Below are 15,698 nucleotides of genomic sequence, written 5' to 3'. Positions count from 1 at the left end.
CAATTTTAAACTAATTTAAAATGAAATTCTAGATGGAAACGTTGTTTTAAGATTTGGACAGCAGCCAAAAAAAATCTCTTTTAAAACAATTATTAGAATTTTACTTGCTCACCCATATGCAAAATGGGAACAGAAAAGAAATAAAAATTCCTGAATAACGTTAATTAACGTTTTAATTAATATCTCCGATAATTAAAGTCACACAATTACGAGATTGGTCCTATTGTTTTTTCTTTGGAAAATTTCGAATTGATCGGTATCTCTTTCGATTCTCGATTCGCAGCGGTTCTCGAGAGGATCGATCTTCAGACAGACTGACAGACGGACGCAAACAGATTTTAATATTATAGTGGATTACTATTACCATAAGAGGCTGTCTATGCCAATAACTGATGCCAGTTTTTTAAAACAAATTTGTACCCCCCCCCCCTCGGCACAAAATGTCACTATACCTCACCCCCTCCTCTCGTCACAAGTCCCGCTGTTTTTAAACGCTCTTTTATCAGCTTCACCTGCATGCATAAACGCAATGTCGCAACTCAATTTTCATCTACTTCCCCTGATCGGATTCTTTTGAGATTTCGTCAGGCCCGATGAAAATGCAATATTCTATAATTAAATAAATTAATTTACCATTAATTTAGTTTAATCCAATTTTAAGCAACAATTTTTCATAAATCCTCTAATTTATGAGTGCGAAAAAATGCTCGCACAAACTTATATTATATATCGATATAAATCCCTGATTTTTCTGCATCACATAATATTTGTTCGAATGTTCTAATGCAGGTAGCACGTAAATTATAACTGTTTATAGTTATATTCATGCTAAAACGAAGGTGAGCCTTTAACAGGCAATTCATTATATTGATCACGTTCATTGTTCAACAATGCTTTTATCGAAATGTATCTCAAATTTTTAAAGTAGGGTTGGTTGGGGGAAGTGGGTCACTGAGGTAAGTGGGTTACCCCCCTTAAAACGGAAATATGGATAAAGTTTTCAAACTCTTTTGTCCTGATCATGTTAAATTTCATTACAGTGATTGATTTTGCATACATTTGGATTTCGTGGAATTTTTTTCTAGTTCATTGCACTTGGGCAAAAAAAAAAATCTGATTTTTTTTTTGCGAGTTCAAGCAACATTCTTCAGATTAGTTTTATATATTTTTATGATAATTAATTTTTCATATTTAATTTAACTTAAAGTTCATACAGCAACAAGATTTTTTGTATAAAATATTATTAATGAGTGTTTAAGAGGAGGGGTCCCACTTACCCCGTAAATTTTTGCTATAAGGGGTAAGTGTGTCCTTTATAATAATGGAGATTTCAAAATCAAAAGCAACTCTGATTAAATATTTGTATTAGTGAAGTACAAGAGGACTATGATGACCTAGTAGGAAAATTGATAATTCAGCTACAAAAACTGCTAAGGCTGGTGATTATGTATTTGTAAAACTGATATCACAGTAAACCAAGTATTATGTAGGTCTAATGTTGTAAGTTGGTGATACAAATTAAAAAAAAAAAAAAAAAAAAAAAAAGCTGTTGCAAGAAGGAATAGAAATGGTGAGTTTTTATTGCTTTTATGCAGAGGATGTTCGAATTATTATTAAAAATGAAGTGCAGTATGATGATAGTTTTGCTTTTGCACACTTTAAACAGATGCAGCCATTTAGTATTTTCAATTTCTTTTTCAGCTTATAGTTTTGGTTAATTTACCGAAATTGACTGTGTTACGCTTATTGAACACACCTTTATATGTTAAAAGTAAAATATGTACCTATAGGCTTTCAATAAATTTCACAGATGTAATTGTTTTGTTTCTTGTTTAAAAATTATCTGTCATACAGATTTAAAAGACAGTAAAAAAAATATTTCATACTAAATACTTATACCTTATCAAGTAAAACCTCCTTACCCTTTTTACTTCGTTTTACAAAAAAAGGAGGTATTGTTTTCGCGAAAAAATTTTCACTCAAAAATTGACCTTAATTTCCATTTTGCTCACCCCCGAATGAATGTTGAATTTTTTTTTTCGACCCGATCACACGTGCATATATATACCTAAGAACGTATAGACGCCCGAAACATCCATTTTGATTCCCGAGTTAATAACAACGAGTTTTCTCGTGACGTCTGTATGTATGTATGTATATGCGTATTTATGTCTCATAACTCAAAAACGGCATGTCCTAGATAGTTGAAATTTTGTACGTAGACTCCTAGTGGGGTTTAGTTGTGCACCTCCCCTTTTGGTTGAATTCGGGTGTTTCTAAAGGGGTCTTTTCACCTTTTTGGGGAGAAATCATTGTTAATTTCGATGCAAACTCAAGTGGTGTTATAATTCGGCGGACACTTGGCGATATATCGCCAATCTTTTAGTCGCCAAGTTTTGTCGCCATCTTGGCGGCAAAATTGGCGATTTTTTTTAAAAAATCTGATTTTAATTTAACCACTGTTGGTGATATTTAGAGCGTCCAATATTCGGAACTCCAGCGCTCGAATACGCTACCTTGCGGTGATTTACGAAACTGCAAATGAAACTAAAATATTGCCACGTTGCGTTTCACGTGTGTCTGTTGACGTAAACACAGGCAGTTTGTTCTGAGTATTTATTAACGCAATCGATGTGTCTTAGTTTGCTTTCAGCTACAGAAATTAATTCGTCGCTTAGTAGTATTCTCGAGCTTCTCAAAATAATGTTAGTTTTCATTATTTCCTTAATAATTGGTGAAAGCGAAAATTCTGGATTAACAAACTTGGATAACGTTATACAAGGTAAAAAATTTTATTGTTTTGTATGAATTTGTAAGAATATGGGTTTTTTTTTAATCTTAAATTAATTAAACTTACCATATTTTACAGCAGCATTTAGTTGGAATGGACAGTATGCAAAATATTTTCTTGAATATATTATCGTAGAACAAAATGAATAACCGAGAAAGAATTTACTTTATTCCTTTTATTCTCAGCTGAAAGGTTTCGCCAAATTTGTTTAGGGTTATAGTTTTAGTATAGTGCGAGCAAAGTAGCCTTGGCGAGATTTCGCGTTTTTAGTTAAACCATTTTTAATTTTTATCATGAGTGGAATAAAATGGTAGTAAGATTACAGAATTCGAAAAGTGAAAAGAAATAATAGTCAATCAACTGAAAAGAAAACTACCACCATATATCCGTGAGAATTTTGTTGATGATTTGCATAACATGACACAATTAAATCGTAACTCAGAAATTAGAAAAATCGAAACAGAAAATTTTTAAATTAACCGATTCGGGAATTCGAGAGAAATAACTCAGCTACAAATGGAAAAGAATAAGCGCTAGCCAAGCAAGGCAAAAAAGTATCATCTTCTTTCGATAACAATTTGTAATGTCATATTGAATTTTCTAGCATTAATTGTTATTCTTGTCAGGCCACAATTATTATTTAGTTTTATCAAGAATTGATAAATATCGAATTCAACATCGTGGAAATAGCTGCTTAGAACTACGAACTACGTAGTTTGCATTAATCTTTGACATTTAGTAATGCTTCTTGAATTCTCATTTCTTTCTACTTGGGCCAGAATATCCACAAGACTTTGAAAATTAATTTAAAAAGAATAAAGCGAAAAAATCATACGTACGAACAAAAATCACAACACTTTTAGCATTTTCTTCGTTACCATGTGCTTTTGTTTTAGTTTTTAAGTCCTCCATTTGACAATGACTTCAGTGCCCCCTATAGTTCGTTGGAGTTGCGAATTGAATCACATTAAAATTGCCAATAATCTTATATCTTTAAACGAGCAATTCTTGTGGGTATATATATATTTCTTATCTCGGAAACGGCTCTAACGATTTGGATGAAATTTTGGATTTAATTGTAGTTTTGCATTCTAAGTTCATCTACATCAGTGTTTTTTCTGTAAAAACGCGATTTTTTTTTTTTATAAAAAACAGTTTTTTAATATAAAGTCAAATTGAGTAAAGCCTTGAAGTAAACTGTGAGTTAACGCATCAGGCAGACGATTTGCAACCATAACAATGAAAATTTGTCTCTTCTCGCTTTAAAATTTTAATACTTGCTTAGGGTTGCCAGGCTTGGCTGATATTGGCCACTTTGGCTAATTTCAAACACACTTGACTGAAAACAAATTCAAAAGCATTTTATAAGACGATGTAAGACTTTTTTCTTTTTTAAGTGAAACTATTGCCTGACCGTCCTATTTTATTTTATTTATTTATTTTCTTTTTACACTTCAAATAGTTTAACATGTTTTTTAAATCCCGCATCTAAACTTTATTTCGAAGAAACGTATGTCTTGAGATTGTTTATGTTTTGTTAAGACAGTTGTTATCATTTGTTGGAATGGTTCGTGGATCATCAGTTTTGATGAATATCATGCTGTATGTAGCATTTTCTGGCGTAAAGTAACCAACTACACTAAAAGTACTTATTCAAAAAGAACAACTCGATTGGGATAAAATCGCGAAACGCATCATAGTATGAAAAGAAGTATTCGGTTAAAACCGATTTCACCATAGCAAAACTGGCACCAAGGTCAAAATGTTTTACTTACTGACAAGAAAATTGTATAGTGGAAACAAATGTAACAGTTAGTTTAAAGCAAAATGTTGATTTAATTACATTCAGAATCATCTTTGGTACTTTAGTGTTATAAGAAGGTCGAGTGCTTAATATTTCGTTAACGTGAAGCTTTTCAAGTATATTTGGAAAAGTATTGAACCTTAAAAAAACACGAGTTGACAAAAAAATAATTCTTTTACAGCCGAGCGAGGCTCGGTCGTCCAGGTACTTAGGAAAACAACATTAAATTGAAGCAAAAGGAAGTCATGTGATACACACATCAGCTCGTTTTAGATATACTTTATTTAAATTTAAATAAAAGGGGGGTGACCCACTTTCCCCTTATTATGGGGTAAGTAGGACACCCAGCTGATTTTTTTTTTTTTATATACAATCATTAAGAATATTTAAAGCATTATTTTAGAAAAAAATAATGAACTTTAGTTCATTAATACTGTCCAAGATAAAATAAGGCAATAAGTTTACATTTTTTGTTTCAAAACATTTGTATAAGGTTTCAAAAACGAACTGTTCTCAAAAAGGGTCCCACTTACCCCAACCAACCCTAATATAAATATGATTTCCACACACATACATTAATGACTGGTATGGATTAGCTGGATTATATAATTATTTGACAAGTAATTTATCGGAGCAGTTGAACGATTTTAGAGCTCGGCTGTTACACCTGAAGGAGTATCATTATTCTTTTTGGAGTTCAAGAGATCCCCGTCAAAGCCCTTTTTTGGGGGGGGGGGAGGGGTGGCGGAATTTTATGAACATAAAACATCTTGAATTATGCTAAAATAAATATTTTTTTGTAAAACAAGAGAAACTAAAAAAAGAAATAAATTAAATAGTTTAAGAAACTAAAAAAACTACTTTTGTAACAATATAAACTTCAAAGTGAAAAATAATCTTTGGATATTAAATATGATAAAATATTTGACCACACAATCATTTTTCATGTAAAAAAACAAAACAAAAAGCGGTGGGGTGCTGTCTATTTACATTTTTGCAAGGACAACAAGTGGAAGAAATTTAAGACAACAGATATGGAGCTTTTTTTACATTAATGTTAATTGTTTGGTCCATTATTTTATCATACTTAACGTTCAAATATTATTTTTTTGCAAGGACAACAAGTGGAAGAAATTTAAGACAACAGATATGAAGCTTTTTTTACATTAATGTTAATTGTTTGGTCCATTATTTTATCATACTTAACGTTCAAATATTATTTTTTACTTTTTAGTTCATATTGCTACAAAAGCGTATTTTTTATATTTTAAAACAATTAATTTATTTTTAAGCATATTGTTACAAAAAAGGTATCATGTCCCAATTCTTGTTATCCCTCACCCTTATCAAAAACTCATTATTTCACGAACTCCCCTTCCCCCTGAAAGTGCAAAATCCTTTGAGGAAGACCCTTAAAATCTTTTTTATAAAATATTTTAAAAAATTGAGAATTTTCAAGTTTTATACATTACTGCTATTGGTAGTAGCAAACAATTTTTCAATACAACTCGACTTTTGATATTTGAATATGAAAAAAAAAAAAAAAAAACATTATTATTTGATAAGAACTATTAAATTTTCTTAGATATTTCCCCCTCATGTTAATTACATCCCACACATAATTAATAAAACATCGGTAAATAAATGGAAGATATGGTTGAAACAATGATAATGATATTTTATTTTATAAATAATGCACAATGAATGAAGAACTTATTTTCCAGCTTTAATCTAATCATCTAAACCTTCAATTTCGTCTTCATCTCCTCCCATTGCTTTCCAAAATGCAATAGCCACCTAGGGAAAACAAAATCATGAATAGTTAAATAGGAAAAAACTATAAACAAAAATCTTTTAGGTATTAAGTAAAAGAAAATATTACAATGCTAAAATATATTTCAGTGCACCATTAGGAGGTCTTATGATTTTGAGATTCGCAGTATGAAAAATTGCAAGAGTCTGGATAGCAAGAGGGGAGAATAGGGGAAAACTTTGAACGGAAGGACTTAGTTAACAATGGTTTTTATTTCCTATGGTGGTGAAAAAAAAGGGGGAAAAACAGGGGAAAGGGGGGAAGCGTGGTTGAAATATTAAAAAATAAATAAATAAAATTAAAAAAAAAGGATGTTAAGAAGCAAATCTATAAGAAATGGAAAACAAACAGGTTTGAAAAAGGTACACAAAATTAAAATCATTAAAAAAGGAGGATCATTAGTGCGTTTTATACTTTCAATTAAAAAGCTATTCCAGTTAATGTCCATATTATTGTTATTTAATCATTTTAAATCCTAGCATAAATGAAAGTTTTCCATATTTTCTATTTTTAATGAGACTCAGAAAAGTTGAGTAAGCAAAATACATTAAAGAATATTAAAAAATACAAAATATCAAACAAAAGATCAATAGTTAAAATCGTTGGTATCTACACATGCTTTACTACTACAACGCTTTAACTAATGCTTTCTCTAATCATTACATTCAATTTGGAAATGTTTCTTTGTGAATCACTTTAGCACTATTCTTCAACTAGAAAATCGCCCCTCAAGGTATGACGGGTGAAAACTGCATCCACATTTGAATGAAGCAGTTGCCTGTTTGGTGATATTTTGATAATTGAAATTATAACCCTGAATTCCAGTAGGTAGCGATCATAGTTGACCGCTTTTTCGTTTCTTCATTTCCTTGAAATGACACAGTCTTACCAGTAAAACAGTTAAGATACCGGATTGAGTTCAGCCGTGTCACAATAAAGCCTTTTCCTGCATGTTAAACATTACCAAAACATATTATCAAATTATCATGCCGTGGCGCGAGTTTCATTGTTGATGATGTCGGGAGCGTTACTCTATCATTGGCTTCATCATATATATGAGGATTCACATTTAAAAAATCAAAGGGGGTTCGTTCTGTTGCTCATCGATTGAATGAAATTAACAGTGCTTTGAAAATCATAAACAACTAATTTATATAATAATATGTACTAAGTTATCATGAAATTGATTTTTCAAGTCAAATATTTAAATACATACCACAAGTTAAAACAATTGTGAATCCTTGGAAAAACATATGAAAATTTTTAAGGGAAAATGAAGGGCGAGAGAGCAGGGGCAGAAAAATCCGGTTCCTATATCAGATGCAAAGAGATCACATTTCTCAAAATGAAAACATCAAAAGCATAAAATTGGCAAGTAAAAAAACTTGCTAAAGTAAAATAATTTTAGAATTGTATTTTAACATTACTAAATAATAAATATTACTTTCAACTAACAATACTACAATGGCTAAAAATAATTTGGAGTAAGGAAAAAAATGGTGAAAAAAAAAAAAAAGATTTTGGAGCTGAGAAAACAACAGTTTAAAGGAAGATCCCGGATTTCCCCAGCATAAACACATGAAAAAAAAAATAAAAAATTCTGGTGCAACACAAGCACCCCTGTTTAAGATTGACATAAAAGCTGCAAGATACCTCTTCTGCATATTTTTTTCTTGAATCTCCAGTTAATCCTTCAGCTCGTTCTAAAAAGAAAAAAGGAGCATTTTCGATCAAAATATTACAAACTAGAACATTTTTTTAACACAACTGAAAATCAATTGTACCTCACTAAAGCTAACAAAGAAGTATAAATGCTGTATGGTCCACGGAAAAAAGAAAGAAGTTGCAGTTGAAAATGTTTAATTCCAGGATAAGAACTAACAAAAACTTGAGATATTTATGCGTACCAAATTTTTTAAAAACTGCAAAATGATACAGTAGCACTTTATGACCTTATGCTGAAGAAAAGCCATCTTGCTAGTTACAAATTCTTAAAATTTTGCAAAAGCAACAGAAAACAATTATTACCTCTAATGATGATAAAACAATTTTCTGTTTCAGCAAATCATGACATGAATTGCACAATACACGGCTGTAACAACCAATAAGCATCAGATAAGAGCCAATAAAGTTGTCTTGTTTTGATCACTGACCTTGTGAGCTCATAATTGTATTTAAATACTAGTACATTAAAAAAATTTGTATACTAGTGGCTTGGAAGCAAAAAAAAAAAAAAAAAAAAAAAAAAAAAAAAAAAAAAAAAAAAGATCAGTTCTTTAAATATATTTCTTCTAGTATTCATTCAAAATCCAAAACTCAAGTATTATTTCAGTGATTTTAAGTTACTTTAAATATTTGGATTTCAGAATGAATTTCAACGATTTTTTTTTAATTTATGTTTCTTTAGTTTACTTCATAGAAAACTGCTTTAAATTAGACTAGAAATTGATTTTATAATAAAATAGGGAGTAATGTCTTTAACTAAAAGTTGAAAAATGAAGAATGACAGCAATTGAAGTAACAGCTGAACTGCTAAAAGTAGTTCACGCTATTCACAGCAGGTCTAACAGTTTAGGATAACATTCCAGCAGTAGCGGATTTAAGGAGGGGGGCAGTGCTCCCCCCCAATGATGAATTAGTTTAACTATTTTTAAAATTATTTTTTAATTGACTTCATTATAGAATTATTTTACATAGTTATAAAACACACACAGCATATTTTGAATAAAAGTTTTGTTTGCTAAAGCAGTAACACTGGAGTCAGAGGTCAGAGTGGAAGAATACATTTAACTCCCTGGTTTCGAATTCAAGGGAACGTAATATCGCGATTCGTCCATTAATTCTTCTGTGATGGAACCAATAATTAACATTTTTATTAAAAATGTTAATTATTGGTTAACTATGATTTTCTTTAACATATAACATTAAAATGTAAATTAATTTTAAAAAAAACTCAAATGATGTATGGGGTTATTCAATAACCTTGCCCTTGTGTTATAATCATAATGACAATGTTTTTAATTAAAACCACTCATTGCATAGCATCTCGATGACATTATACAGAGTTTAGTTTTTTATTGGCTTGAAACGTTTAAGATGTTTTACAGCCACATTCGAAGTATATTAGGGCATAATATTTATGTACTTAGAAAAGTATATTCATTGGCCAAAAGGGATCCAAAAAAAAAAAATAAAGTCATGAAAACTTTCTATGAAACATCGTACGTGAGGGGAGGTGGGGGGGGATTCAATTTCCCGGGACCCTCCTCTCCCCCCCCCAAAAAAAGATTTTTCTGTAACCATCTTTGCATTTCAGTTAACATTAAGCTGAACCCTTGGTCATTGATTTTTCAATGAACCAAGGGCAGATCACACAATTTCACACTAGAAGTTCTCAAACAATTTCATCGGGATAAAACATTTTAAAAAATGCTTAATAACATACCTTTCATACTAGCAAATTTGGAAAACAGCGCTTCAAAAGATTCACCATCAGGATCATCACCACTAACGACATTATTTAACCAATTTTCTTCCAATGACAATTCTGGAAAATATAGAACGTATGAGAAAATAATAACAAAGAATGCAAACCCTAGATGTCAAAACACAAAAAAAGACAGATATAAGACAATGTATGGAAGTAATCCTTAAAGTAAGTTCTTTACCCTCTTCGACCTTCCCTTAAACAAAGCATTTATTTTCAACAATGCATTCTAAGTCTTGAAAAATACAGTTGAGTCCCGACTTACGCGAGGGATGCATTCCAAGACTCCTTGCCTAAGTTGAAATTTCGCGTTGTGGAAAAATATATGCATACCAATTTTTTAAAGCATACCAAATACTTTTAGGCACTTATAAACACCCTTAAACTGCTCTAAAGCATTCCTCAACCACTACAGTTTCTTCCATAAAGAACTGAACTTTTACTGTATTTAAAAAATAAAACACTGTTATTCAACATGAAATACATAAGATGCACAAAATGAATGACCGATAGGAATAAAAGGTATAAAATAAAACAACACGGTACGCACTGCATGCAGTAAAATTAAAATGATGCACAAAATAGTACTGTACAGTAGATACAGTAGCAATATTTACGAGTTAAAAAATGAGGATACTAGTGATGATTTATGCTCCAAGATCGGATGGTTCTTCTTATCTAATACATTTTTAAATATGCTTCACCTTTTATTTAAAACGTTTAAATTTGTGGCTACATCTCCTCTACCTGATCTTTTTATTAATCCACAATGCAAGAGCGCGCATAGCTTCCATTTTCATAATTTTTACTTTGCTAGACTGCTCTGCATGCTTCAATATTGAAACTCAGTTCTAAACTTTTACCGACATCTTTTTGCTTTGACTTTTAATTGTACATATGGAAGATTCACTCATACTTATTGTCGTGCTACCTTCGACGTTTTGTAATTGTTCAAGCATATCGAAAATCTTAGCCTTTTTAAATTTTTTTATCAGAAACTTGCTTTTTCTTCACATTTTCAAACTTTGGGACGAAGGTGACACTAAGGTGCCATTATGGTTATTTGATGCACTAGACTAATTTGGCGTAGGAACTTTGGCTGTTAATGATGCTCAAAGGGACGTAATAACATTCACAAAATCAATATTTAGTAGCCAATAACAAAGCTGATACTTCCTTCTAAAAAAATTCATGTTGTGAGCGATAAATTTGCGTTAGCTCTAAAATTCTTTACTCATGAAAAATTCGCGTTATAGCCATTTCGCGTAAGTTGGATCGTGTTGTAGCAGGAGTCGACTGTATATCTATTTTCTTTCAAAATTATCAGCATGGCTGTTATATTTTTGTACACCTTTTGATGAAGTTTTGTTAGTCCATATGGTAAAAGTTTGCCATTACATCAGAGGATGCATTGGATTTTATGTTTCATCTTATTGTCCCTACCAAAGTGCATGGCAAATAAATATTATAACTACTCAGTATTCAGGTGACAATTAAACTAATGGATGCCGAGTAAAACCACAAGCTGGATAGATGATGATGTCCCAATCAACCATAAGATTTTGGCCAGAAGCAGAAACATTATTGGACGGCAGTTGAATGGTTTTATCATAAATTTAAGCATAATCAGTTGCTAATCCAACACCACTTGCATCTATTTCTGGCATCCATCTGCAACTCACTGCACTGTTATGTCAATTGGAAATAAATACTTAATAGGTTTCACTTATTTTATATCAAAAAACAAACAAATACTGGACCTTGAAACTTAGGGGCAGTATCAATATGGAGGTTTATTACAAACACCTGCCAAAACCAAGTATTCTATTGGGGTGTGACTAAACTTGTTTAGAAGAGCAGTGCGCAACAAAACACAATAATATTTCCAACAGCCACACAAACATTGCTGGAAAACCCAAGTTAGTAATAATTTGCAGACCTTACTTTTAAATTTGCCTTCGTTTTTAAGTTTGCGTTCGTTTTGGAGCATGTCTTTTGCCAAACTAAAAAACTAATACACATTAAAAAATACATTTAAAAAACATTGGCGTTTAACCAAGTATTTGACCTTAAATAAACATTGCTATTTAAACCTATCCCAACTAGCACTCACCCAAGTGCTAAATGGGCAAAATTATAAAATTGTAAGACACATTACTGTGTCGAATAATCTGACTGAACATATCAACCAGCCTATTATGCTTACAAAAACTGATGAAGATTAATGGCAATACTGATTGCCATTCATCTTCATCAATCAACTATAATACTGGGTCAACGTGATTTAACAAGAAGAAAAATAAATAACTGGAACTTTTTTTTTTCGTGTGAATTAATAAATAAACTTACCATCATTTCCAACTTTAACTTTCCTCACGTTTTCTTCAGTTGTCAGATTTTTACCACATGAAACTGTTGCACCATTGCTATCTTCTTTACTTTCAGTATCTTTAGAAAAGGATATAAAATGTATAAATTAAACTAATGCTTCAGAAAATAAATATTTTCAAATTTTTACAACAGAAATAATTGAACACATCAGGAATATGCTACCATGACGCTGCATGAGCGAGCTAATATGTCCTTAGCTGACTTCTACGCACGCTAATGCTTTCTTTTACTGCTGCTGCAAAGGTTACAGGAATTGTGCAAAAAAATCTTGTGACAATGAAAACATTCCTAAAAATATATTCTAATTTCTTTCACAGATTAAAATGAGTGATTTTAAGAGGTGACTGTTGATGTAAAATTTTGTCTATGAAATTTCCAGATAAATTGTTTTTGCATGCCGGCCCAGGGCCTGATTACTGAATAGGCGAAATAGGCCATGGCCTAGGGGGGCTGCTTTTCAGGGGCCTCTAAATAGCTTAAAATGTTTCAGCCAATGGTTAAAATTATAAGATTTGACTACAGGGGGTCCCCGAAAAAGTGTTTGCCCTAAAGCATGCTGATACCACATGACCTTATGTCATCCTTGAAAAACAAGCATATTTTTGGTGCACAGCAAATGTCGCATTTTGTTTGCATGATCATGTTAGCTTCATGATTGAGAGTGTGTAGGCACTTCAATGTTGCTATAATTATATTAACAAAAAACTTTATGAATTTGCCCCCCCCCCCCCCCTTTTCAAGCACATTTATTATACTTGGCCTGATTGTCATGGAGAAATCTGAGGCCTGGTTTTGCTTATATCTCTGCAACTAGATCTCTTAAAGATCCCCTTTGTCTTCGGGATTTCACTAAATGATTTGCTTAATATTAAGGAACAACTTAGCACTGAAAAATTAAAATTCTAAAATAAAATTATTTCAGTTAGGATGGAAAACAGCAAATTTCATGTAATTTCCCTATTAAATGTTTGAATATAAAACCCATTGTTACGAATTTTGTTGCCTTGCAACAGTAATGTTAAAAGCAATCGTAATGAAAATTTTGAATCAAGGCTTCTCTGAAGTAAGCATGAAATAAGCAAGCATAAATCCTACAAAAGAACAAGGATTAAATTTTAGTGCCAACTGCTTAAAGTTTCAGACACGTATATAGATTTTTCCCGTTTAGTACTGAGCATTTATATGAAAAAATAAGGTGAAGTTTTGTGAGGGTAAAATTGTTCTATTTCTGAAATACATTTACACTAAAAAGAATAAAATAATAGATTTTTTTGGAAAATACCAAGCACTTTTCATAATGCACTCAAAAGGACAAAATAACTTTTCTGGGTCAGAAAGGACAATTTAAGAATTCCTGTAGTTTTTGAAAATTCCAAGAAAATGACACCAAAAGTGAAGAAAAGTGCGGTTCTAGTCATTTCAAACCAAACTTTCCCAATAAGATAAATATGCATAGGTAATGATAAGAAATTCTCTTCATGACCTGAGCCGCACTTTTCTCCATTTGTGGTGTCATTTTCTTGGAATTTTCGAAAACTACAGGAACTCTTAAATTGTCCTTTCTGACCCAGAAAAGTTATTTTGTCTTTCTGAGTGCATTATGAAAAGTGCTTGGTATTTTCTAAAAAAATATGTTATTTATGGATCGGTCAAGATATCATAACCTACAAGCTACAAGCTTGAAGCTACAAAAGCATTCTCACAGGCGGTCCTTCAAGACTCACTTCCTATATTAATGGAGTCAAATCAGATTTATTCATTAAAAAAAAAAATCCCCTATCACAGAACAGCATGATCTCCTTTTCTTTTCGTTTTTATGGTCATTAAAAAATATGTCTGTAGTTGAAAACAGTGAGATAATTGTAGCCAAGAATAATATGCAAATAATTTACTCTTTGTTTTGTACAATAAAAAATGGTGTGAAAATTTCATAAAATCTTAAAACACTAAATAAAAATTGCCTATAGATGCATTTTCTGCATTCTCTTTCTCTTTATTTCTAGATGCAAAAGTTCTGCCTAAAATAATAATTTTATGTATTCAACATGGATGATATGAAAGAGATTTGCTCATTTGTATGTTTAATAAACAGAAATAGGTTTGAAAAATGATTTTACTAATTCATTCAAATTTTATTTTGCCAATGTGAGAATAAAATTGACAAACACAAAGTTTTTCCTACTGTTTTTGAAATTTAATGTAGGTAAGCTGAAGCTTAAAAATAAAAAATGCACCACTTTATCATCATAATTTTTTTGCTATGTAATTAATATTCTCATAAACTGTTATTCATAACTCATGGTCTGTATTCATGTCTATCCTACGGGTGTCCACTAGGTTGTGTCTCGGTACAGACGGTGGTACTGAAAATTTTAGAGGGTGTTTAAAAGGGGTTTTATTCTCTAGTCTTGGGGGGTCTGCTTCTGGACAAGTGCATTTTAGCATTTGAGGGATGAACATTATCATTTTTGGGAACGAAGAATTAGTATACCTCTCTATTGTACCGAAATTAAATTTACTCATTAAGAATTTTTTTCCCTACTACTCTTTGAACATATTGCAAGTTTACAAGTTGCCCTCTTTTCTTTACAACAGCCTCTCACTAAAATGCTCTGTAATTTAAAACGCTGAGATAACTTTGAAGCCAATAATGAAATGCAAATGAGTAAAGATATGACAACATGTATACATGTACGAATAATAGCAATTAAAAAGAGATTAAAAACTCTGCAAACGTTTCGGGGTTAGAAAACCAAACCCCTTCATCAGTGCAGAAAAGAACGATGGAACACAAAGTCTAACGACAGACAAGTGAACTTTGAAGCAGTTGTTTGTAGAGGTTTTTTAATTCCTTTTAATTGCTTTTATTTGTACATGTATAAACGTTGTCATATTTTTACTCATTTCACTGTACAAAGTTTTTGACTGCTTCTTTTACATATGAAATGCAAATGATACATTCCTCATTTTTTATGTATTAAAAAATACAGTCAGTGAATTTTACAACTTCACAAGAAAAAAAAACATAGGAAAAATACCTGATGGTGCATTTTCTGCATTCATTTTCTCCTCTGAATTATCAAAGGTTTGCTTTTCATTTTTAGATGCAGGAGTTCGGCCTAAAAATCAATTGCACACAATTAGATGTGAAAAAATTATCTTCAATATGAATTTTAATTGACAGATTTATATATATTTCTATTTACTAAGCAGAAATAAGACATAAAAATGATTTTACCAACTTATTTAAATTTTACTTTACCAATAGCAAAATTAAATTAAAAAAATAACATTTTTACTACTACTGGAGCAATTTTCAAGGAATTTTTAAAGTTAATGTAAATAAGATGAACTTTTTTTTAAAAGGTACAAATTTAGTTATGTGTTGTGGCGAAAAAATCTATATGTAATT

The 15,698-nt window shown here is 31.2% G+C and overlaps 1 protein-coding gene across 1 annotated transcript; it reads right to left on the bottom strand.

Annotated features, from left to right (window-relative positions):
* Nucleotides 1-6,254: 6,254 nt before the first annotated feature.
* Nucleotides 6,255-15,399, bottom strand: LOC129223367 (alpha- and gamma-adaptin-binding protein p34-like). The gene is made up of 5 exons (XM_054857948.1): nucleotides 15,325-15,399; nucleotides 12,245-12,343; nucleotides 9,854-9,955; nucleotides 8,062-8,111; nucleotides 6,255-6,392 (listed from the first exon to the last, which is right to left on the bottom strand). Exons 1-5 carry the CDS (start codon nucleotides 15,347-15,349, stop codon nucleotides 6,327-6,329), a joined length of 342 nt encoding a protein of 113 aa, XP_054713923.1. The 5' UTR covers nucleotides 15,350-15,399; the 3' UTR covers nucleotides 6,255-6,326.
* Nucleotides 15,400-15,698: the final 299 nt, after the last annotated feature.

This window comes from Uloborus diversus, chromosome 1, assembly GCF_026930045.1.
Source record: "Uloborus diversus isolate 005 chromosome 1, Udiv.v.3.1, whole genome shotgun sequence".
Classification (NCBI taxonomy): domain Eukaryota; kingdom Metazoa; phylum Arthropoda; class Arachnida; order Araneae; family Uloboridae; genus Uloborus; species Uloborus diversus.
This window is presented reverse-complemented; position numbering and strand designations above follow the sequence as displayed.

Bases quoted from the DNA above. Each gene is read 5' to 3' on its own strand.
- LOC129223367 (XM_054857948.1), bottom strand. From the start codon at position 15,349: ATGAATGCAGAAAATGCACCATCAG. The intron at 8,112-9,853 runs GTATGTTATTAA...TTTTCTTTTTAG, and splicing joins CAAATTTGCTAGTATGAAAG to AACGAGCTGAAGGATTAACT. The intron at 6,393-8,061 runs GTATCTTGCAGC...TGTTTTCCCTAG, and splicing joins GAAAAAAATATGCAGAAGAG to GTGGCTATTGCATTTTGGAA.